Source organism: Dipodomys spectabilis, unplaced genomic scaffold, assembly GCF_019054845.1.
Source record: "Dipodomys spectabilis isolate Male_0828 unplaced genomic scaffold, ASM1905484v1 ptg000302l, whole genome shotgun sequence".
Classification (NCBI taxonomy): Eukaryota; Metazoa; Chordata; class Mammalia; order Rodentia; family Heteromyidae; genus Dipodomys; species Dipodomys spectabilis.
Window position 1 is genome coordinate 609869 of NW_024870979.1, and position 25212 is coordinate 635080.

The 25212-nt window shown below is 44.2% G+C and overlaps 1 protein-coding gene across 1 annotated transcript in view; it reads right to left on the bottom strand.

Annotated features, from left to right (window-relative positions):
- Positions 1–23669, bottom strand: part of Snx9 (sorting nexin 9) — a 61238-nt gene extending 37569 nt beyond the window's left edge. The window contains exons 1-3 of the mRNA XM_042702077.1: positions 23513–23669; positions 6189–6275; positions 1477–1551 (exon numbers count right to left, since the gene is read on the bottom strand). Of these exons, the coding sequence (XP_042558011.1) occupies positions 1477–1551; positions 6189–6275; positions 23513–23524 (174 nt within the window). The 5' untranslated portion in view covers positions 23525–23669. The remainder of the gene's footprint in view (positions 1–1476; positions 1552–6188; positions 6276–23512) is intronic.
- Positions 23670–25212: the final 1543 nt, after the last annotated feature.

Here is a 25212-nt window from a genome sequence, read left to right on the forward strand (position 1 = left end):
AATTTTAGCCACATGTTTGTGGTTCACACCTGATCCTATCTACTCAGGAAGTTGAATTCTGAGTATCAAGGTTCAAAGCCAGCCTATGCAGACAAACCTGAGAGACTCATATCTCCAATTAACCAACAAAAAACTGGAAGAGAAACTGTGACTCAACTGATAGAATGCTAGCCTTGAATACAAAAGCTCAGGGACAGCACCCAGGCCCTGAATTCAAGCCCTAGAAACCCCCCCCCCCACTCACTCTCACACACACACACAAACACACACACACACAATTTCAAATTTTACACAATTTTAAATTTTAAAGGTAAACGTGCATCCGGCTTTGATGGATGCCCAGGCATCCATCACATCAATTCGCTGATGGAATACTATGGAGTTCAACTGTGTTCTTACTGATTTTCTACCTGTTGGATCAGTCCATTTCTGATGGCGGAGAAAGACTAGCCTTAAAAGATAAGCAAATCTGAAAATTCTGAAATAATTCCTTTCTAAAAGCAGAATTTTAAAAAATATAATCAATGCTAATTAATGAATGCTAACTTAAATCCTTAGTTGTTTTTCTCAGTCTTGTCCATTTTAGGATTCCAGATGCTCAACGAATTTTCAGCAGGATATGAAGCTCAGAACTGTGCGCTGGGTTCAGAGGCTATACATCACCTGCAACCATGTACATTTTCACACTTTTATAAGGAAAATCTACAGATTTCATCAAATTCTCCAGCAGGTTTGAGGTTCTAAGCCTCACTATCAAGAACAACAAAATTCAGCCCGCCCCTCAGTCTCATTTTGCAGACAGATCCAGACACATCTTCTGGAAGTGAACCAAATAAAGTGCCTTAAATCTCAAACTATCTCCAGTTGATTCACAGGTGTACCAGGCAACTCTGGTTACTTTCTGTCACCCAAGTTTCAGATGAGCTTACCAAGTACCTAGCATTGGTTTTGAGGGATCAAAAGCCAACCAGCAGGGGGTGGTAGGCAGCTGACTGAAAAGAAGTGGTGTGTTCAGGCAGGGACATGCCTACAGGATACCGTGATAATATCTTTGGCACTTACTATGTAGGATTCATGCCAGGCCATCTCCTCAGAAGCCCATTCAGCATACCTTTCTGTCTATGGAAACATGGAAGGGAACTGAGGGAATATCTTTTCAGAAAAATCTATTTAAATGTTGTGAATTAATTCTACATCAAACAAGAGATGTGAGCAGCAGCTATTACACAGCATCAGCAAAAGAAAAATAGTCACTCCTGCTTAGAAAAATTAAGTTTCTATCTTTGGAAGGAACTTTTTCTAAACATGTCGTCACTCTTTGGAGCTTGGGTCTATAGATAATACCTTTGTTTAGTTCTAGTTCAGTGTATTTTCCAAATTGTATATAGTAAGCACATAGCACAATGGGGATTTTATGTTTTAAAGAGCTGCTTCCTGGCTGTTCTTTCACAAAGATCACTGACAGTGAGCCCTTACCTCCACATAGTCTGTGGGAACAAGCCCTTGTTCTCCTTTGTTGTTTCTTCCTTCCAGCCATCCTCCACCAATATCCTAATAGTTACCAAAAAAAAAAAAAGAAAGAAAAAAAGAAAGAAGTTACCTTAGAATGGAATTGTTATAAATTCATTCATAAATTGTTATTAATATAAGTTGTTCACTAAAAAGTAACATTAGGCATTTTATAACTACAAAGCTAACACTGAAAAATTGTAAATTCTTTATTTTTTGTCAGTCGTGGGGCTTGAACTCTGGGCCTGGGCACTGTGCCTCAGCAGTTCAGCTCAAGGCTAGCACTCTACCTCTTGAGCCACAGCGCCACTACCAGTTTTCTAGTTTATTGGAGATAAGAGTTTCATGGACTTTCCTGCCTAGGCTAGCTTTGAACCCCAATCCTCAGATCTCAGCCTCCTAAGTAGCTAGGATGACAGCCGTGAGCCACCGGTACCTGGCTAAATTTTAAATTCTTAAGACTTTTCTACTCCAGAAAATGATGTAATCTAAAACCAAGACCTACTGAACTTCAACAGTAAGTGACTATGTGTAGTCACTGTGATTCCCTTCTATCCACTGGTGTCTGGTGGGTAGATGACCAAAGTGGTTTGCAGCTCTGTCAAGCAGAGGAGCTTATATCCCACCTCGCTCTGCTTTATACAGGATAAGGTAGAGATTGTCCAGGGGTGTTTGGAGTCTGGCTACAAGGGGCTCTGTCCCTATCACTCACCCTCGTAGAACCCCAAGACACTATGTGAATTAATTTGAGTTGCCAATGATGAGCTTCCCTGATGCCCACTCATCCAAAGGCAGCCCACCAAGACAACTGGGTGAGACCACACTGGGCTGCCAGCCAGGACAGATAGCTGCTGACACCAGCATGGCCAATCAGAGTTATTCAGCTGATTCACAGACTAGTAGCGTATGGGTATTGGTTAAAACCACTATGTTTTGTTGCTGTTTTGTTTTCCAGTGTTGTGGATCAGACATGCTAGGCAAGCACTGTACAAATGGGCTACAATCTCCACCCAAAACCACGAGGTTCTCCTGGATATAGAATAGTATCAGACTACATTCTACATTGAGATTTCTATTTTTCAATTTATTATCTCAGCAGAGTCCCATTTCTTTGTGAAAAGAGTAAAGAATTTTATTAGGTTTGTAAATAATGCTATAATTAGTTAATAAGTATATGACTCTAGATAACTACAATTGTCCTCCTTGATTGAGACATGAAATTATATATGTTTATGGTGCACCAGGTGATATTTTAATAGTGTTCAAGTCAGGGTAAGCAGGTTTATATCTTTAAGCATTTATTCCTTTTTTGTGATGGATACATTCACAATCTTTCCTTTTACTTTTCTGGAACAAACAGCACATTATAGTTATCTAACCATATTATTTTTTTAAAAAAATCACTTAAATCACAACTTTTGTCACTCTTTTTTTTTTTTTTTTTACTATAACAGAACCTGAAAAACATAATTTTTCCATAGAAAACAAATACAAAAGAATTTTTTTGGGGGGTCCAGTTGTGGGGCCTGAACTCTGGGCCTGGGCACTGTCCCTCAGCTCTTCAGCTCAAGGCTAGCGCTCTACCACTTGAGCCACAGTGCCACTTCCGGCTTTTTTCTTTTTTCTTATGTAGTGCTGAGGAATTGAACCCAGGGCCTCAGGCATGCAAGGCAAGCACTCTACCACTGAGCCACCTTCCCAGCCCCACAAAAGAATTTTTATTCTCTTCTATAATTAAAAAGAGAACTGAACCAGACACTGATGACTACATTTATAATGCTACTCAGGAGACTGAGGTCTGAGAATCACAGTTTGAAGCCAGCCCCAGTAGACAAATACTTGAGACTCCTCTCCAAAGAACCAGTATGAAATGCATGAGTATACAATGGGTGTACACACGTTCACATGCCGGTGAGTGGTCAAGTGTTTGCGTGCATGTGCACGTGCGCACACACACACACACAAGTGAAGAAGAGAATCAGATGTAGAGTGTTTTATATACCTACAGCTGAGAGGAATCCCTGAGAGAGTAGTTTAGACAGTAGTGGATTTAAGGTAGAGAGACCAGACAGGAAAGTACAAGAAGGTCAGAGCTTAACTCACAGTGTTGACTGTAAAGACCGATGAGAAAAGAAAGCCTAGATGTAAACAAGACCAAGAGTAAATCAATGGCTTCCTGTGAATTCAAGTCTGGAATCCTAGTTGGGGTGACTGAAAAGATGCAGCAGCACAGTAGAAAGGAAAATTCAGAAACAGAATTAGTACAGCATAGGTGATGAGCTGGCGAGTACCATGGATAGCTGAGTTTGACACACCTGTCAAGAAACTACATGACACACCGGGACAGGCAACTCCAAGGCCTGCACAGCCTGGTCAAGCTGCACTGCAGACACTACAGTTCCAGCACATGGGTAACAAGAATGGAAACCTTACAACATAGGTAAGGGAGAGAGGCCAGAGGCGGCACGGTATGGCAAAGCCCACATTGCCAAGGCAGAAAGAAGATTCCTAAAAGATGGCTAGGGCAAATGAGGAGGAGACTCAGACATAATCACTTTCCCTAGCAGGGCACACTCCATAAGGGAAACAGGCCTGCAGACCACTCTCCATAGAGAGGGCAAGGCAAGTTTCCTATTTTTGTGTCTGCATGTATACATGTATTCAGCATGGGTGACTGAAGTGAGGGAGAAGACACGAGACACCTTGCAGAGTGGATTTTCAGTAGTGGAAGGGGCTCAGGAACACAGACCAGACACTACAGAAGCCCTGCCATGAAATCAACCACACTCAAGGTGTTGGGAGGGAAGAAGTATAATGAGAGTAGCAATGAATAAAGTTCAGCTCATTTAAAAATGACAAAGACTAAATCTGCATACCTGCTTTTGTCCCTTCTTCAGCTATGTAAGCCCTGAAATACTAGTAATTGGGACGCTGTTCTTAGAACTGTATTTCATAGGGGGTTCATCCTTACAATTTGTTATACACTTTAAAGATATTTACAATAAAGCTTTATGTAAAAAGGACATGGGCGCCTGTGGCTCATGCCTGGAATCCTAGCTACTCAGGAGGCTGAGATCTGAGGATCACAGTTCAAAGCCAGCCAATAAACCACCCGAAAACTGGAAGTGGTGCTGTGGCTCAAATGGGAGAGCCCTCGCCTTGAGCTGAAGAGCTGAGGGACAGCGCCCAGGCCCATTGTTCAAGCCCCACGACTGACCAAAAAAAAAAACCCAAGAACCACATTTGCTTCTGAGTTTCCTGACAACAAAGATCATAAAAGAAATCCAACAGGCTGGATGCAATGTCTCGTGCTTGTGTATCTAGCTAGTTGAGTGGGTGAGATCAAGATTACAGTTTGAGGCCAGCTTGGACAAGTTCACAAGATCCCATCTAAACCAACAAAAGTTGGGCACATTCAAACCAACTATGTGGAAAGAGAAAACAGCAAGATTATGGTTTATGCCCACATGAACAAAAAGTGAGACTTAAAAAAAATAATGAAAGCAAAATGGACAAGTACATGGCTCATGGTTCAAGTTGTAGAGTGCCTTTCTAGCAAGTACAAGGCCCTGAGTTCAAATTCAATGGGAGAGAGGGAGAGGTAGAGAGGAAGGACAGAAGAAGAAAAGAATAGAAAGATAGAAAAGAAAAAAGAAAAATGAATCCAGTAGTTTATCTAAGCCAGGCATGGTGGCTTACACTTTTAATCACAGCTAATGTGCAGGTGAGATGGGTAAGATCAGTTTGAGGCCAGTCTAAGCAGAGATGAGACCTCCCTCTCAATCACTTAGCCAGGATTAGTAGCCTGTGACTGTCACCTCTGCTATGCAGGAGGTCCTAGGACAGAGGATCACAGTCTAAGGCTAGTCCCAGGTAAACCACAAAATTCTACTTCAAAATAATAACTAAAGCAAAAAAGGGCTGAGGGTATGACTCAAGTTGTAAGGCCTTGAGTTCAAACCTCAGTATTACCAAAAAAGAAAGGAAATTTAAACATTTCATTTAATGAAAGGAAATACACCAAATTTCTAAGAAAAAAGAAGCTGCTGTAACAGATGGGAAGAGACAGAAATATTCCAGCTATGTGAGCAGATACACATATGTAAGGATGAGTATTCAAAGTACAAATTAGTAATTACAAATGAGTATTCAAACTACATAATCAAATGTAGTTTGTAAAGATGCAGAAATACAGAGTTATTTTGTATTTGAATTCAGCAATGATAACTCTTATCAGGAGCTGAGCTAATCCAGTCTTAGTATACACTGCTTTTTGGTAATCTAATTTAAGGATAAAGCTTAGATCTAAGAGGGCGATCAGTGAGTAAGTGGTTCAGGAAAGTCAGTGGTCTCTGATGCACTCTAGAGACAGTGCTGGGAGAAAGCACGGTGCACCAGGCTCCAGAACCACTACAGAATGCCCCAAGCACTATAAATAATAGAGAGAAGATAAACTCGGCTGTACACTCAGCTGTCCTTAGAGGACTGAAGTTTTCAGTTTGTGTAACAGTTTCTAACTGTATCACCAGTACTTCATAAGCAACAGGTTAAAAAAAACAACAACATTGTGTGGGCTGACTGGCCAATTTATCAAAACCTCAGATCTTACACAGAGCCCACGGAGGGGGGGGGGGTTTGGGGGGGGGGGGGGTGTGGCCGGACGCAGCCAGTTCTCTTACCGGGTTTGTAATGGTGATGATCTCTCCTTCACTAACTGTCAGTTCATTATTTCCAGGTTCAGCAGCAAAATCATACATAACCCGAGCCTGTTGGGGTGAAGGAAAAGAAAGTGTTACAAATGAAACCTCAACAATAAAAACCCAGACAAGCTTTATAGCTGGCCTTGTAAGAAAGCACACGGCTATGGCAGATTTAGAAGAAAGGAAGACACGTTATCACCTCTGGCTACATCCCCTAACTCAGTCTTGGAAGCACAGATGGTTTCTGGAAGCTGTCCACACTGCATTTAGAGATTTGCTCTGACAGTAACTCCACATACAGCCCTTTCATTTTCACACACACACACACACACACACACACACACACACATGCACGTGCACACACCTTCCTTTTAGGAGTATGGGACAGAGAACTGCAGATGTTGCTCTTTCTGGGAACACTCACAGGGATGCATGGACTGAGGAGGTAATTAATGACAGACATGCTGCTAAATCCGTTCATCTTTAGAAGAAGCCTTTTCTATTAAACTCTCGCCATGCAGGATCGTGTATGCCCTTAGATACTGCCAGGAAAACATGTCACTTTTCTTTTTTCTTTTTAACAGTGCTGGGGATAGAACCTAAGGCCTTGCACATGCTAGACAAGCATTCTACTGAGCTACATCCCCAGCCCAAAAGCTTTAAAATTTATAATGAGTACATGTTTCTAATCTATTTCAGTACCTTAAAAAAAGTGTATTTCATAGATTACTACCCTAAGTCTATCCTGTAACTTGCCTAGGAAACACAGTGTTTGTCTAGAAGGCAAATTCAAACACACCTACAGGACTAGGTAAGCAGGACAGCAGAGCTGCATCCACTTAACAAATCTTCACTCAATACCAAGCACGTGGCAAGAGCTTGCTAGGCCCTTCTGCCCATCACTGCCATTCTGTGCCTGAAATTAGTCAAATGGTGGATAAAGGATTCTCAACTAATGATAAAAGATTAAGGCGGGAAACCATACTATCTTTATATGCACAAAATAAAATAAATGGACTGCTAAGTATGTGATAAAGCAGGTGTAAAAGGTTATAGAATTTAGATGATGAATTTATTGTGTCCAATGGAAAAGTATTGCTACTTCCTATATCTGACATTTTGACTAATAAAATGCTGGAAAGAATCAAATGGTAGGAGAGGCTGCCATTTAAAGGAAAATCGCATCAGCTCTGGGCTTGAGGAGGAGGAAGGGCTGAAGGACAGAGGCAGGCAAGCAAAGCTGGCCAGCCCAGCGTGGCCGAGTCAAGACAAAGGACAAAGAAATCACGTGGAGGTATTTTCCTCACACAGCTGCAGATTGAATTCTGCTTGTCATGTTGTGGGATATTTTTCAAAACCATGTCACATCAACCTCAGTCTTCGTGCACTGGGGCAGCTAAGAGATAAATGCTTGGGGGTGCCCCAGGAAGGAAGTGAGCTTCCCTGGAGAGGAGCCCAGTGTGCGAACTGAGCCAAGCTCCGGGCTGGCAAGAGAAATCCGCTGTTTTACCATTCCTTAAGAATCCTGGTAAAGTTTTTTTAAACCCCAAACCCAACTAGTTCCCAATACAGAATTACTAAACTTGCAATCTGGTCAAATGGAATATGATACAAGTCAAAAACAAATAGCTACTCATTTAGATACTGTGCACATTTACTCACTGCTATGGTTTGAATGTTTCTGTCACTTCTACCGCTCACATTGAACCTTAATCCCAATGTGGCACTGTTGCCAGGTAGGGTGGAAGTGGCCCAATGGGAGGTGTTTAGCTTAGGAGGGCTGAGCCTCAGGATCACACTACCATCAAAGGGGCTTGTAGGAAGGCTAACAGAACCAAAATCGCTAGACCATATTCCTCTAGCTCCCAAGCTGCACTCATAAACATGCTACATGTGATGCTGTACACTTTTAAAACAGGCAAAATAAGTAAGTCAAAGCTGGAATAGTTTAGCACTGTTCATCCCTTCCAGTGAGAGACCTGAAGGTATCGTTTTAAATATATGCATCTGCCACATCTGTGTTCTTTCTTTCTTACACACACACACACATTCTCTCTCTCTCAAAAACAGAACCAGCTAGAACCACAGTATACAGCCTTCCACATTTCATTTGCAACTGACTCTTTGAGCTCTCCTATCAGCACATTGACCCTTGTTTATCACAGGTAGGTTACTAATCCACTTTTCAACCTCTGTGGCAAAGCACAGAGAAATTCACTGTGGCTAAGGAAGTCACCTCTAGCCTCAAACTGAAATAGCTGTATTTTTATTCTAATTGTAAGGCTACATCTTTTTTTTAGGAAAATAAAAACTACACAGAAAAGATGAAAGGCGGTAGTGCCCAAATGTCAAACTCCAGAGGCAGGACAGGAACTTGCCCAGTGAGAGGGCTCACCAGCACTGCGTGCAGGACGGACAGGGCATCCAGGACACACAGCGCATGTGATCCACACCCTGTAGAGGGAGAAAGGTCACTTTCAGCCCCTTGCGATTATGAGCGGGCTTTGGAGCTAGGCACTAGTGTCAGATCCCCATGACACCATTTCACCGGCCTTAAAAACTGGCCAATCCTTACCCCCTCAAATTCCTCAAGAATAAGATAAGGATAACAGCATGTGCCTTGTGACAGGGCGGGAAGTGAAGTAATAAAAACAAAGTGCAGAATGGTGGCTGGCAGAGCAGCAGTAAATGCCAGGTGAGGACCTTTGAGTTTTTAAACATTACATACACACTGTGCATGTACTAAAGTAAAATGGTGGCACACAGGTAACTACTTCCTTGCTGCAGCTACTGGAAGTAGCTTTGGGGTTCCATGAGAAAGTACAGCCCCCAGCTACTGATTTCCCATACAAGGTGTTTCTGTAATCCGCTTTTTAGCTTAGGCCCATTCCACGCTGTCTCAGCCATAGTGTGGCCCTGCAGGCCTGGTGCAGACGTCAGTGGCGGAGTGGGAGATACAGCGGCTTTGGTGGTCTGGAGGGCAAAGCAGAAAAAAAGTCTACCAGACCCCATCTCCAATTCACCATTAAACTCCTGGGCTGGAGGCGTGGACCAAATAGTAGAGTACCAGCCAGGCGCAAACAAAGTAAGCAAGAGAAGAAAGCTCTGAGTTCAAGCCCCAGTATCAACACACATCCACAAAATGACTACAGTTGTAAAATGCAACCAGTGACATGAGAAATGGCACTATTGGACTCACTGAGAGAGGACTAGACATTCCACAGAAATGGCATAGGGACACTTGAAGCCACAGTACCAAGAACCACAAGCAGAAAAGAAGGGCAGACCTTAGCAGCTGCGAGACAGTAACCTACTGTCCAGATTCACCAAACTGGAGTCCCAGGAAGGGGAGGAGGAACAGAAAGAGTCAGGTGAAGAAGTTAGTCAAGTTCTCCAATTGGATGAATGAATACCTGTACTCCACAAGTCCTAGTAGCAAAGTAAGTCCCACATGGGAAAAATAAAGTCAGCCAAACAAGACATCACAATCAAATTGTAAATAAGTAAAGCATTAAAGAGATGAATCTTAAAAAAACAAAAAACAGGGGGGGGGGGGAGAGAAAGCAAATATGTTATAGATAGAGGAACAGCATGTGAAATGTTTACAGAGAAAAAAAAATGAAAGACTTCTCACCAGGAGCAAAGTCAGTCAAAAGCTCTGCTTAAAGTGCTCAAAAATAACAAACCAACCAACCTAGAACTCTATACCTAGAAAAATATTGGCAAAATGGAAGTGGCGCTGTGGCTCAAGTGGTAGAGCGCTTGCCTTGAACAAAAAGAAGCTCAGGGAAAGTGCTCAGGCCAAATTCAAGCCCCAGGACTGGCAAATAAATAAATAAATAAATGTGTGTGTGTGTGTGTGTGTGTGTGTGTGTGTACACACACACACAAAAATGTTGGTTAGCTGGGCACCGGTGGCTCATGCCTATAATCCTAGCTATGCAGAAGGCCAGGATCTGAGGACTGTGGTTCAAAGCCAGCCAGGGCAGGAAAGTCCATGAGACTCTTATCTCAATTGACCACCAGAAAACCAGAAGTGGGTCTGTGGCTCAAATGGTAGAGTGCTAGCCTTGAGTTGAAGAGCTGGGGGACAGTGCCCAGTTCCAGAGTTCAAGCCCCATGACTGACAAAAAAAAAAAAAAATCTTTCTGTAATTGTACAGTACAAAGGAGGTACAATTCAACAAATAAATGTATGAATACAATGCATCCTGATTGATATTTCCCCTCTCATCATTCTTTCCCATCTCTCCCAAGCTAACCCCTACCCTCAATTTTCCTCGTTTCATAGAACAGGCATTGAATATTATGACTGTATTCCCCTCCTTTTCCTTATGAGAGAGAATTTTGAAGATTCCCAACACAAATGATAAATATTTAAGGAGATAGAAATATGTTGATTTCAAAGTTGCACATTCTATACATCTATTATTAAACTGTAACTCATAAATATGTACAACTAGTGTGTCAATTAACAAAAGGTGAAATAAACATTTCCAGATAAACAAAAGCTGAGAATGTCACCAGTAAATTAACACTGTAGGAATTGTTACCGGAAGTTCCTAAACCGTATGAAAATGACAGTAGATTGGAAATTGAATCTATGCAAGAGAGAATCAAAATTGGTAGACATGTAATTCATGTTCAATTTCTATAAAATGTAACTAAATTTTCAAACAAGAATAACATACCATGAGATTCATAATTTTAAGAAATGTAACTTATAACCAAAAAACCCCACAGTGAACAGGAGGAGCAATGGAAGTACATTGCTTTAGAGTTCTTAGATATGAAGTACTATAATACTGCCTGAAGTTAGAATATGTTCAGATACAGAAGAATACTACGAACCTGAGAGCTAATTAACCTGCTAGTTAACTGGAGAGTCTCATGGATTTGTCTGCCAGGCTGGCTTTGGACCAGGGTCCTCAGATTGCAGCCCCCTGAGTAGCCAGGATTACAGGTGTGAGCTACCAGTGACCAGCTAAGGATTAACGTTTAAGTATGATGACAAGAATTTTGAGTATGTGGAGTTCCTTTAACTTTATTTTTGGAGATACGTAATACTGAAATATTTACATGAACTGTCTGGAATTTGCTCCAAAATAATGAGGGAAGGGAAAGATGAAGTTGGGGGAAGAGACTAGAGGAAATCAACCTAGCCAGAAGGTGACCATTACTGGGGCTGAGAGGAAGCCCTAGGAAGTTCGCTGCACATTATTCTATGCCAGAATGTTTAACATATTAAAAATTCAAAGACATGAATTTTTAAATGCAAGTAAAATAAAATTCCATCAATACATTTCATATAAAAAAGCTGAATGGGTATAGGGAAGAATAAAGATTCACTGAATCTCAAAATCATAGGCCAAGGCAATGCCATTTCTTCTAAGCCCATGAGAACATTCTGACCTAATTCTTAGTACTCCAGCTGCTTCTCTGCTGCTCTACTCAAGGCAGGCCTTGGGAATTTATTCCAGAAACTAGCAAGCAGCAGCAGCACCAGCAGCAGCAGCAGCGATCCTTATCAGCTAGGAAGACATTAACTCTAATCGAGGATATGCATCTGTAATCTGCCCAAACCTGGCAGTGTGGGAACAACAGTTTGCTTCTGCCTAGGTAGACGCCAGGCAGGCCAGCAGAATAAGGGCAGAGACAAACTATGTTAGCTCACAGAGGCAATGGTTTGATGGGCTCTATATACTTATGTATGTATGGCTAGAAGATGTGATCTGGAAGCTTCTATCAAACAGACTCACCAATACACTGTATTAGAGGTTTTTATTTCTTTAAAAATATTTTTCAGGGCTGGGAAGGTGGCTCAGTGGTAGAGCGCTTGCCTTGCATGCATGAGGCCCTGGGTTCGATTCCTCAGCACCACATAAGCAGGAAAAAAAAAAGCCGGAAGTGGCGCTGTGGCTCAAGTGGTAGAGTGCTAGCCTAGAGCTGAAGAGCTGAGGGACAGCGCCCAAAGTTCAGGCCCCAGGACTGGACCTATGAAAAAAAAAATATATAGATAGATAGATATGTATATCTATCTATATATATTTTTTTCATAAGCCAGGCACTGGTGGCTCATGCCTATAAATCCTAGTTACTCAGATCTGAGGATTGCAGTTTGAAGCCAGCCTCGGCAGGAAAGTCTGTGAGTCCCTATCTCCAATTAACTTCCAAACAACAACAACAAAAACCATAAGTGGAGCTATGGCTCAAGTAGCAGAGCACTAGACTTCAACAAACAAGATCAGAGACAGTGTGCCCAGGCTCCGGGTTCAAGCCCCAAGACCAGCACTAAAAAATAAAACAAAACAAAAAAAAGTTTTTCATAACCCTATCACACCATTCTTGGGCATATATCCAAAAGAAAATAAATGAATATGCAAGAAAGACACCTGAATACTTAAGCTTATTACAGCTTTGTTCACAACAGACATACTAGAATCACCTGAGGTGTCCAATAATACATAAAATCCCTACCCAGTCTGTCTCTGTCTCTCTCTGCCTGTCTGTCTGTCTGTCTGTCTGTCTGTCTCTCTCTCTCTCACACACACACACACACACACACTGAAATATTACTCAGCCATACAGACACTAGGGACTCAAATCTATAGTCCTAGCTAGGAGGGTTCAGAGGGTTAAGGTCTGGGAAGCAAGGTTTAAAGCCAGTCAGAATAGACAAATCCAAAAGGTTATTGTCTCTAACCAGAAAAAAAAAGCTGAAACTGGCCGGGCATTGGTGGCTCATGCCTGTAATCCTAGCTACTCAGGAGGCTGAGATCTGAGGATAACGGTTCAAAGTGAGCTCAAGCAGGAAAAGTCCGAAGAGACTCTTATTTCCAATAAACCACTCAGAAAACCGGACGTGGCGCTGTGGCTCAAGTGGTAGAGCGCTAGCCTTGAGCTGAAGAGCTGAGGGACAGCGCTCATGCCCAGAGTTCAAGCCCCACGACCAACAACAAAAAAAAAAAAGCTGAAACTGGAGGCGTGGCGTAAGTGGTAGACAACCAGCCATCAATGAAAAGAGCTGGGTTTGTAAGGTCCTGAGGTCAAGCCTCAGCACCAACATTAAAAAAAAAAAAAGTTATGTTGCAGGACACTGGCTCACACCTGTCATCTCACACCAGCTACTCGGGAGTCTGAGATCTGAGGATCATGGTTCGAAGCCAGTCAAGGCAAGAAAGTCCAACAAACTTTTACCTCCAAAAAAGCTGGAAGTAGAGCTGTGGCTCAAGTGCTAGAGCACTAGCCTTGAGCACAGGGACAGTAACCAGGCTCTGGGGTCAAACGTGGGAATGGGCACACATGTATGCATGCACATGCACACACACACACACACACACGCATGTACCCATGTGCACACATGCACAGGCACACACACCTACACACATATCCATGTCATTTCCAGGAAAATAGATGGAATGGAGAGAATTATGTTGAGTAGATAAGCCAAGCTCAAAAGACAAATAGTGCATGATCTAACTCAGTAGCAGAGACCTAAAATGATGATGATAAATGTAATGGGAATGCAGCCTGAATAGAAAGGGGGAGACTGTCTAGAAGGTAAAGGAAAGGAAACTGAGAAGTGAAGAGGCCCCAAGGATGGTGTGTGTTGAGTGTGAGTGTGTGAGTGTGTATATGTAAACAGCATAAAGAAACCTACCAAACTGTCTGAAAAAGGAGGGAAGAGGGTGGGAAGAATGGGAATGTGGCAGAGGGGATGAATTCAACATGTACAGCATGAGTAGTGGGAATATCACCTCCTCATAATACAAATGTTTGCTAATTAACAAGTACAAAAGAAAATGCTTTTCAGCTGATTGGACTGGGAAATGCCTAATCAATCCTTGGAAGCTCTCTCAGCGACTGACTGAAGTGGAGCACAGGATTTTCCTAGTGTGACTTGAATTAGACACAATCTATTAAGTTCTATGAAGGGATAAAGTAAGATTTAAATCTGGTATCAAAGTGAATACAGCATCAGCTCCCAGGGCAATCAAGGGAAGCAGCAGGGAGAAAGGAAGGCAGGCAGGGGTGGTTGTCACGCCAACATGGTGATGTGTCACCAGTGATTTCTGCTTGCAGCACAGGTTCCAAGGCCCCTGCGTGGACTACAATTCCCTACTGACCTGGCTCGGGGCAGTGCTGGGCAGAGCTGAGCATGTCTACTCTCAGAGCTGCTGCTCCCAGGGAATTATATCGTGGAGACTCCCGTGACAGGACAGCTCCTTCCTTCAGTTCTCCACAGTTCATCTCCTCCTCCCAGCTCAGCACCCCTCACTCACCTGGCTTATTGGCCATCTGCCCTCTCTACAAGGTGAGCTCCAAGAGCAAAGATTTTTTTTATCTGAGGACAAGAATTTTAAAGCCTGTTTTTGCTAATGCTATATTCCTAATTCTTCAATAGTTTCCGGCCCAGAGTAGGTACTTAACAAAGTAACTCAAAGAACAAAATAACAACAAACAAGCTAGATGTAGTGGTACATGCCTAATCTCAGCTGCATAGGAGGCAGAGGCAGAAGTATCTTAGTTCAGGCTAGCCCAGGTGAAAAGTGCAAGGGCTTATCGAAAAAAAAAAAAGACTAAAGCAAAAAAGAGCTGGAGTTCTGCTCACGTAGTCGCTAGAATGCCTGGCCTAGATTTCAAACGGTTTTTACATTTTATTTACTTATTATTTATTTATTTTTGGATCCGGTAGTGGGGCCTGAACTCGGCCTGGGCGCTGTCCCTCAGCTCTTCAGCTCAAGGCTAGCACTGTACCACTTGAGCCACAGCACCACTTCCAGCTTTTTTTCTTTTTACTTATGTGGTGCTGAGGAATCGAATCCAGGGCCTCATGCATGCAAGGCAAGCGCTCTACCGCTGAGCCACCTTCCCAGCCCCAAAGTTTTTAAATTTTAAAAATGACCTTTTTTAAGCTGGGCACAGGTATCTTACACCTGTAATCCTTGCTGCTCAGGAAGCTGAGATCTGAGGATCACAGTTCAAAGCTAGCCCAAGCAGGAAAGTCCACAAGACTCTTATTTCCAATTAACCACCAAAAACCCAGAAGTGGTGCTGTGGCTCAAGTAGTAGAGTACTATAGCCTTGAGCTGAAGAGCTGAGGGACAGCGCTCAGGCCCAGAGTTCAAGCCTAACAACTGACCAAAAACAAAACAAAAACACCTTTTTCTTCCTTATTGCAAAAGCATCAAATATTCATTTCTCAAAATCTTGTGGATACAAAATAAGGTAAAAGATGATAAATATCCTAAGGTGTAGCCACCAGGACATAAACAATGATTTCTAGCCCACACTCTGATCTTTTCAAGCCCTTCTCTCTGGATCTGCATTACAAACACAATTAAGCTCACATGTAACCAGCACATTTTAGTAGCTCATCAATAGCTAGGGTCAACACCTTCACTTCCAGCCACTGAGGGGCATATGGCAGCTACTAAAATGTCTGCTGATCTGACTTTTTGGAATCTAATCAAATAACAAAATAGAGAATGAGTTACAGTAATTTTTTTAATTCTGTTTTTGGAACTCAGGGACTTGAACTTGCTAGGCTGTGTGCTACCACTTGAATCATACTTCTAGTCCTGCTTTTTTGCCAGTAACACTGGAAACAGAATCTAGTGAACTTTTTTGCCTAGTTTGTGCTCGAATTGCCATCTTTCAGATCTCTGCCTCTTGAGTAACCAATATTATAGGTGTGAGCTACCAGCACTGGTGCTTAGAAAGATTTTTAAAGCAATTGATATGCTAGATGAAGCACTAAAACTCAATACATTAAAGGGAAGAAAAAAAAAGGACATTTCAAGATCCTTGAAATTCCTTGAAAGCCTGGCTGATAACTGAAAACTTGCCTAGCAAGGGTAAGGTCCTGAATTCAACCTCAGTTTCATTAAGTGACTCCAAGGATGTAATGTCTCCAAGGAACTGGCATAAGCAAACACAAATTCTCTATTAGAATGAACCTAGGTGAAGTTCTTAGGAATTAAGTAAAATAAAATCATAAAACACAAGAGATAATAAGTGAGAACCAGCAAGAACAGATGCCAAATCAGACTTCTGACATTAGAATCAACACACACAAAACTAGGAGAAAACATGCACAAACCCAGAAGACTATAAAGAATAGCCAAGCAGATTAAAGTAGAACCAGACATAATTTCTGAAAATAGAAGACAAGTAAAAGTGAAAATTGAATGGATGGACAAGAGTGGATTAGGTCTAAGAAAAGATATGAACTGAAGGTGGGAACCACAGAACTTACCTAGAATGCAAAGAAAACATGACGGTGGGGATAGAAAGCGGGACGTCTGTTGGACTTCTTCATGCTAATTAATTTCAGAAAGAGAATGGAGAGGAGGCAATTTTCACAAAATAATTGCTGAGAATTTTCTGGAACTGCCAACTCCACTACAGTAGCCCATCAGCTACATGTGGCTGTCTGAATTAACACTAACTGCACAGTTCCTCAGTAGCACTAACCCCACTTCCTGCTCTCACACGGAAGCTGGCTCCCAGGACTGTACTGATGACACCTGCGACACCTCAGGGACCTCCAAGCTAGTTTCCACCTAAGCGCTGTCCTCAGACCCAAGGCACCTGGCAGCCCCCAAGCTGCGGGGTAAACCTACACACACGGAAACTGCAGAACACACGAAGATGAACAGCAGGGCTGATGATCAGGCAGAGAAGGGCTGGAACCCAGAAAAGGAACAACAATTAGGTGGATTATTATTAGTCTCAGCAGTACATCTGAAAGCCAGCTAAAAACAAGGCAAGGAAGAGTTTCATTATGTTGAGAGAAAATGCTGTCAACCCTCAAACCCCTATACCCCGAAAATTATCTTTAACAAACAGAGCAAAATACTCTTCATAAATTGGCCACAGCTAATCTTTCTTAATGGAAATCCCAATTCCATTTAGGTAGAAGAAAAACTATCCCTGAAAAAAATGGTGTGATTCCCTTCAACAATTAACTGACAGTTTAACAAAATTAATACCAGGAAGCTGAAACATGTTTTATCTGAAGGGGGTTGAGCTTTTCCGGGGGGGGGGGGGGGGGGGTGTCAGATGAATGGAGAGAGGAATGGTAGGGAAAATACAGTTGTAACATTCCATGTTCCTATGTGGGACTGGAACCTGGTTACTTGAGGGGATGGGTGGGGTTGGAATAAATGTGGGGGAGAATGGAGGAATTAATGACATCAATCAAGACACACTGCATTCATAAATCCTAGCTTTGAAGCTAGGATTGAGGAAGCTAAGATCTGAAAATCTAGGTTCAAAGTCAAGCAGGGAAGAAAAGTCTGTCATGCTTTTATCTCCAATTAACTGGCAAAAAGCTGGAGGTGGAATGGTGGGGTTCAAGTGGTAGAATGCCAGCCTTGAGCAAATCAGCCAAGTAAGAGTGAAGGCCCTGGGTTCAAGCCCAGTCCTAGAACAACAACAGGTTGAACAGAAATCTACTTAAAGATAAATCTACTTAAGTAAACCTACTTAAAGATAATTTAAGAAAAGGAAGGACTTGAGATAGAAGAGAAGATATTATGCAAAGACTACACATTAACTGTGTGAAAACAAAAACTAATGTCTAATTTTGTAGTATGAAGCACAGAACTAAAATGCTAGTAACTATATTAGGCATATGAGTGCAATGAAATATCTTCAGGTCTTTTTGAAATTCAGGAAAAGAGGAATGATACTTAATAATATCAGATCTTAACTGGGAAATGTTAAACATGCTAATGATAATTATTGGGAGAAAGAGTCATGTGACACAAACCTTCCAAAAAAGCAGGGGTAAAGCTTCCCAAGAGCCAAGGACTGGCTGAGCCTTGATCAGTCTGTGACATAGCACACAGAATCCAAACTACTCAGTACACACAAATGTCTGCAGACAAAAATCTGGCAAGATAGTCAGATTAGATAAGAAGGTATAACAGGAGCTAGAAGCCAGTGGCTCCTGCCTGTAATCTCAGCTACTCAAGAGGCTGAGATCTAAAGACAGTGGCCTGAAGCCAGTCAGAGAGAAAAATCCTTGGGATGTTTATCTCTAATTGCCAGCAAAAGGCTGGAAATGAAGGTGTGGCTCAAGTGGAAGAGTGCCAGCCTTGAGTGAAAAAAGCTAAGTGAGTGTGAGGCTGAGTTCAAGCCACTGTACTACCACAAAACAAATACAATTATATAATTGGATTTTTTAAAGTGAAAACATTTAGTTAAAAAGACAATCAGATTGGATAAAAGGTATAGTTTATATATACATATATACCTGTATGTATATATATATATGTATGTCAAGCAACTAGTTATCAAAAGAAATCCACAATGAAATCACAAAAACAGCCTTTATGACAATAAAATGTGTCACTATAAAGGTTACTTCATTATGACAGAACTCTAATTTGTTTGTAAGGTAACACTGATACTAGAGAAAGTGTTCAACTACTTTAAGATCTCTAATAAACAGATGATCCAAGAGAACAAATAGAGAAAATAAATTAGTAAGGATATAGATGTGAACAGTGTATTTACTAGTTCAACCTTGGGGACATACATTGCAATATATAGCCAGAGAATCTTTCTGTGCACAGGAGGACATTTCTAGAAAAAAATGTTTCTAAATACAGTACTGGTAAAATAAATAAATAAATAAATACAGTACTGGTTATTAACAGATTCCCTGGATCACAGTGCAACCAAGTTAGAAATGATCAACAGAAAGACAAACAGGAAACCCTTCACTTTTGGAAAGTAAGCACACTGCTGATAACTTGTGAGTTAAAAATGACTGCGTCAGAAGTGCATGGCTGGTTCCAATTCCTTTAAAATATGAGCACCAATTGTCGTCTGATCCTTCTCTAAGGTACTGTGATCAAATTTATGGAAAACAATTCTAAGTGAGGACTAGGTTTTCAACTTCATAATCTTATGAAAGGCAACATTAAATCTGATTCTAAATAAAACAGTTGAGGCCAATATGACTTTGTTTTTTACAACTAAAAAACAAAACAAAAAAACTGGGCACGGTGGCTCATGACTATAACCTATAATTGTAGCTGAAGATGACAGTCCAAAGCCCAACTAAGCAGAAAAGTCTGAGACTTTCATCTCCAATAAACCAGCAAAAAGCCTGAAGTGGAGCTATGGCTCAAAGGGTAGAGCACCAGCCTTGAGCAAAAAACCAAGTGAGAACGTGAAGCCCTGAGTTCAAGTCCCAGGATTAGCACCAAAAAAAAAAAAAGGTTCACTAAAAACATAAAACTAAAGAAGAAAAACAAATAGGGATGGCGCTATCTCTTTCATCTCCAACTTTGTGTGTGAGTGTGTGTATACATCTTTGTACCTCTGTGTGTGAGAATATACACACATATGTATGTGTATATATATGCTTTTAATACATGAGCCACTATTTCACTGCAATTTCTTTTTGCTCCTCCAAACTGTTACTGAGGAAACAAGGGGAGCATCATGGCTCCAGCCTCCTGGTCTGTGGCATCCTAAAGAAGGCAGCTGAGTCACAGTCAGGAAGGATAATGACCCTGTAGCAGGGATCAGAGACCTCAGGAGAGCTTTTCCAGAGGAAGTGAGGCTCTGGCTGGGATGTAATGTGTAAAAAGAAGACACACAGGTGAAGAGGAAAGAGAACAGCAGTCCGGAAAGGAAGGGACGACACATACAAGCTACAATTTTAAGTGTGGAATTAAGTAATCTATGACTTAAATTTCAGATGGTAGCGTAAGAACAGAATGAAAACATTAACAAAAAATCTTTCCAAGAGTAACAGACCAAAAGAAAAATGGCAAAATTGGTATGCTTCCTAACCTATTCCTTCTTTAATAAACTTTCATCTTTCTACTGTCACAGAATTTTTCTTTCAACTCACACAAATATTGCGTGGATATTTTACTTAAGACACCTAATAATGACTGTTACAGAAAACTGAATGGTAAGCATTTTCCATACTGATCTTTAAAAAAAAGTAAAAATCAACTTTAATCCATAAGCCCCTATGATTTTTTCTATTCTTTTGTTAATATAAAGATGTTTTTGCTTAAGCAAGAGTTGCTTCCTAAAGTGTTCTCACAAATCACACTCATTGCCTACCAGGCTTTTTTAATGTTCCACACCCCTTTAACTCAACCAAGCAATCTATGTAACATGGATATATAACTTAGGATCCTAGAGCTGAGAAAAACAACAACAACAACAAAACTTTAAAGAAGTGGTAAAGAAGAAAAAAAAAGAAGGGAAAGAGAGGAAGGGAGAGCATCCCCTCCCCAACTTGTTCAGATTGCTCTTCAGAGTGGCTGTGTGCACAAATCAGTTCTCAAAGAGCAACTCTGATGTAGGAATTTTAGCTAAGACATGGAAGTGGGGAGGAACTGTCAGTAAGTACTTTATGTCCCTTTCCATGGATAATATTTCTTTCTCAAGACTTGATATTCTAAATAAAACTTAAATTTACTCCAGTTCACTATACAGTACAAGTCAATTTACTCAATTTATCACAATACAACCTTTGGCAGCTCCCAAAAGAGGGCAAGATGAAAAACACACACCAGCCTTTCATTGTTTGCTAATTGAGACTCATATGGTCTAGAGACTAGAGCTGAATTCAGCATTCTACTGAGGAAAGATTAGAGACAAAAATCAGATAATCCTTTAAAATGTACAATTACTGATTAACTGGCTTTAGCAGTGAAGAGATGCCCAATTAAACTTCTTCTAAAACATCCATTCTTTTTCTACTGTGAATCTACCAAGAGTCTCGAAAGCCACAGTAGTTCAGAAAATATGAGAGAACAATAAATAAGGAAAGTGTACCTGCAAGAACTAAAGCCATTCTGTTCATTGCAAAGGGGAACCCAGCATGATGTAAAATTCCAAATTTTGATTCTTTTCCATTCCTTGATGCTTGTAGAAAAGCCTAAGTGCCATTTGCGCCTACAATGCTATTAAAGTCATTCTTCATTATTCATCAGGTACATTCTTCCTACCTAGAAATCAAAGTACTCAGATGGAGAAGGGAAGGGTAGTGGGGGCATTGGGGACACTGGGGGGAGCATCAATGATAACTTTACTCCCTGGGAACAGTTTAAGAAGGTGGATTTGGCACAGATCTCTCAGAAGGAGAAAGAACCCATCAATGTGAGGAAGGCTCTCATGGGTGCCCTTTCTTCAAATGACAATCACTTGTCACCTTAGAACCCTGGAAATGAGCAGCAGGAGGAACACTGATTAGAAAGCTGAGAACCACCAGGCTTCAGAATTGCTGGAATCTGCCTTGAGTGGCTCAGATAACAAAATAGGAAGTGCTTACACAGGCTGTGTGTGGGGTGAAGACACATGTGATTCAAGTTTAGTACAAGAACCACTGTCCTTTTCAATCAGACCACAAATGTTCACTCTGTATACCTGTACCTGAAGTACACTGGTGTCCCAGAGACCAGAGTGAAACAGCACAAACCCACTACTATGAAATACATCTGTGTTGTAAACCACTTGTAAAATGCTGCAAGATGACCGGGTAACACAGATGTGCAAATTGGACATTTCTGGAATGTTGGGTAACAAACCTCAAAATCAAATTTCCGTAGAAGTCTTTTTTTTTTTTTGGCTTGAGTTAGGCTTTTTTTTTTTTAAGTCATCATATAAAATTTTACTCATTCCACTACAAAGGATGGTATTGCATTATTTGCAAAGAATTGGGAGGACCTGGAAATCATGCTAAGTCAGGCCAGAGAGACAAAAGTTACATGTTTTCTCTCATATATAGAGTTAGTGTGTGTCTGTGTGTATATATACATATATATGAAAGTTTGGGAGGTACGTAAGTCTACACACATGTTTTAACAGAAATAGTGTACAGTGTAATTCCTTAGTAAGGCTAAGTCAAAGGTTAAAAAAAAAAAGGAAGCCGGCAGGTGAATGAAAAAAAGGGAAGAAAATGCAGTCAAAAATTCAAAAATTTAAAATCTGCCCTACAAAGAAGAGTGAGGGCAGGCGGCTGGGAGGGGGTGAGGAGGCTGAAAGGTGAAAGGAGATGCTTTATATTCATAAACTGCTTGTTCAATGACAACTCCTTGGCACAACTAAAGTTGTCGGGTTTATTCTTTTAAGTCATGATGAAAACTTAACATATCCTAGAAAGGTGGTAGGTTCTATGGCACCTCACACAACCAAGGCACAGCACAGCCCCAGTTACAATGGAGGGGTGATCACTTCACCCACGGCAGCCACAGGTTGCCGGAGGAGCAGCGCAGACACCCAGACGGCCGGGACAGACCCAGGACTGACCCTCGCCTTCCCGCGGGGCTTCGAACGCGATCCTTCCACCACACAGAAACACTGCTAAAAGCGAGTTGCTTTTCCACGGCGCGCTCTGCGGGCGCGGGCGCGGGGAGATCCACGTGGGGCAGGGCAGGGCGTTGTTTACCGAGTCTGCGGAGCGCGAGCCTCCAGCGCGGCCCACCCCGATTAATCAATAGCTCCGAGGGCGCCTCCTACCCGGGCCCCCCACCGCAGGTCCCGGCGTCCCGGGCCCGCGCCTGACACCGAGTAACGCCCCCAATACGCCCGAGAAAAGGCGGGGGGGGGGGGGCGCCGGGACTCAGGAACCCCGGGAGTGTGTGCGTGTGCGTGCGTGTGCCAATTCCACAAACAATGACTTGAAACGCGCGGGCCGGGGCTCCCGGCCAACCACCTGGCCACAGCCCCACGTCCTCCGCGCAGTTCGGGCCTGGGCCATTCCCCCACCCCACCCCGGCCCGCGCCCGCGCCGGCACGGAGCCGGCGGTCCCGTCCCGCCGGACCCGGGCTCCGCTCGGGCAAAGCCGTTCACACCGAAAAAGCAGCCGAACGAGAGGAAAACACAAACAAGTGGCGCGGAGGGGTGCGGGGGTCGGAGCGCGGTTCCCCCGGCGCCGCGCCGCGTCCACCCGCCGCGGGGGGGAGGGGGAGGACCGCGCTCCGCCGGGCGGAGGCGGCGCGGGGCGGCCGCGCACCCCCGGGAGGACGCGGGGCGCCCCGGGAGGCGCGAGCTTCCCGTCCCGTCTGCGCGCCCGCCTCCGCCCGAGCCCACGCTCAGGTGCAAACTTGCGGACGCACCCCGCGTCCTCGTCCCGCGCACCGCCCCGGGGTCTCGCGGGCCCGGCCCTCCGCACCCCCGCCCCGCGCCGCGCCTGCTGGGGACCCGCGAGGGATCCGCGCGGCCTCCGCGTCCCCGCCGCCGCCCGCCGCCGCGGGCCCCGATCCGACCCGCGCCGCGGCAGGGCCGAGCGGCCGGCAGGCCCGGCGCCCCGCGCCCCTCACCTTGGTGGCCATGGTGGGCGGCTCCCCGCGGCCCAGGACGGCCGGCCGGTCTCCCGCGGTGGCGGCCGGTATCGGTACGAGCCCGGCGGACGGCGACCGCGAAGGCGGCGGTGGCTGCGCCTCGGCCCTCAGCGCTCAGGCCCCGCCGCTGGGCGCCGGGCGACTCGGCCGCCGCCCGCCCTGCAGTTCCTGAAAGTCCCGGCTGCGCGGCCCCCGCCCCCGCCGGCCGAGCCTCCCATTTACCGCGGCGTGCGCGGCGCAGCGCGGCGCGGCCGGCGGAAGCGCGCCGGGGCCTCGGCCTCCGCCCGGCCCCCGGCCTCCCCCCGGCCTCCGCCCGGCCCCCGCCCGGCCCCCTCGCCGCCGCTGCCGCTCCCGCCCGCCGGAGCGGCCCGGTCTGGGGGGCCGCGGCACGGCCCAGGCGGCGGCGGGTGCGAGCCGCCCGGGTCGCGGCCTTGCCCCTCCTGCGCGCCGAGGGCAGCCCCGCGGGACGGTGGAGGGGAACCAGGAGCCGTTTGGGGGCGGGGAGGGGGGGGACGCCTCGCCGAGCCCCGACTCCAACTCACACCCGGCCGGAGAGGCCCGCGGCGCCATTCTCCGGGCGGGAGGCGGCGACCATAACTTTATCGAGTCGCCGCCCGGGTCCCGGCCCCACGTCCGGCGCGGAGGTCGAGCGCGGGGAGCGCAGCCGTGGCTTCCGGCCCTTCGGGAGCCGTCGCCCGCCGGGCTGGGCCGGGGCTCCGGGCCCAGGCTTGGGGCCTGCACCCGGAGGTGGCCCAGCCGCCCTCCCCCGACGGCCCAGGACCCCGGCTCGGGGGCACACGGCTCTCCTGAGGTGGAGAGAGGTCCCTGTTCCCCCCTCTGTGGGTCAGTGTATTTCCCCCTAGAGTTGGGTGTATGTGGGTTTGCGTATCAATAGCAACACGCTTAGACTTAATAGTAATAGTTGCACTTAGTTTATTTAAGCACTTCAGATACACCCAAACCAAAAACTAACCCCTAGGCCTGCTCCTACTTAGCCTGCCCCACACCCAGGGAAGCTCATGGGTCACCTCACTTGGTCACTTGGTCCTGAGAGGTCGTGGGGAGTCTGCTGAGGGTGACCTCCGAGTCGCTGAACGGAGAGGTGGCCGCCTTGCTGGGGCAGGCTCCCGTGGAGGGTCATGGGATGTGCATTCACCTCGCTCTGGGAGGTCGTCTGGGTCTCTACTGCCCTGGGTTTTTATGTTTCTGGGCTATCTTGGTGATATCTTCGCTTCTGGTCAGGTCTGGTTGTCGATGAGGGCTGGTTGCCTTGGCGATGGCCCTGCAGGCTCCCTGGGTGTGTTCTTATCTACCCATTCCATAATTCTAGCTTCTAACTCCCAATTTAACATTTCATATTATGTCACAGCATACATACATTCAATATATTTCTATTTAATAGCCTACCATATCAATATTCAATAACATTATGTCTCTATTTAATAACACACTATGTCAGTATACACTATCAGCGTTTAAAAGCACAATATGCCAGTACACACTGTGTCAGCATCTAATATCACACTATGCCAGTGCATACTATGTTAACATTCAATTACACTATGTCAGTATTCAATCATATTCACTACACCTGAGTAGCTAGGATTACAGGTGTGAGCCACTGACCCTGGACTGACATATCTTTTTAATTAGAGATATATTTCTTAAAAGAGAAAAAT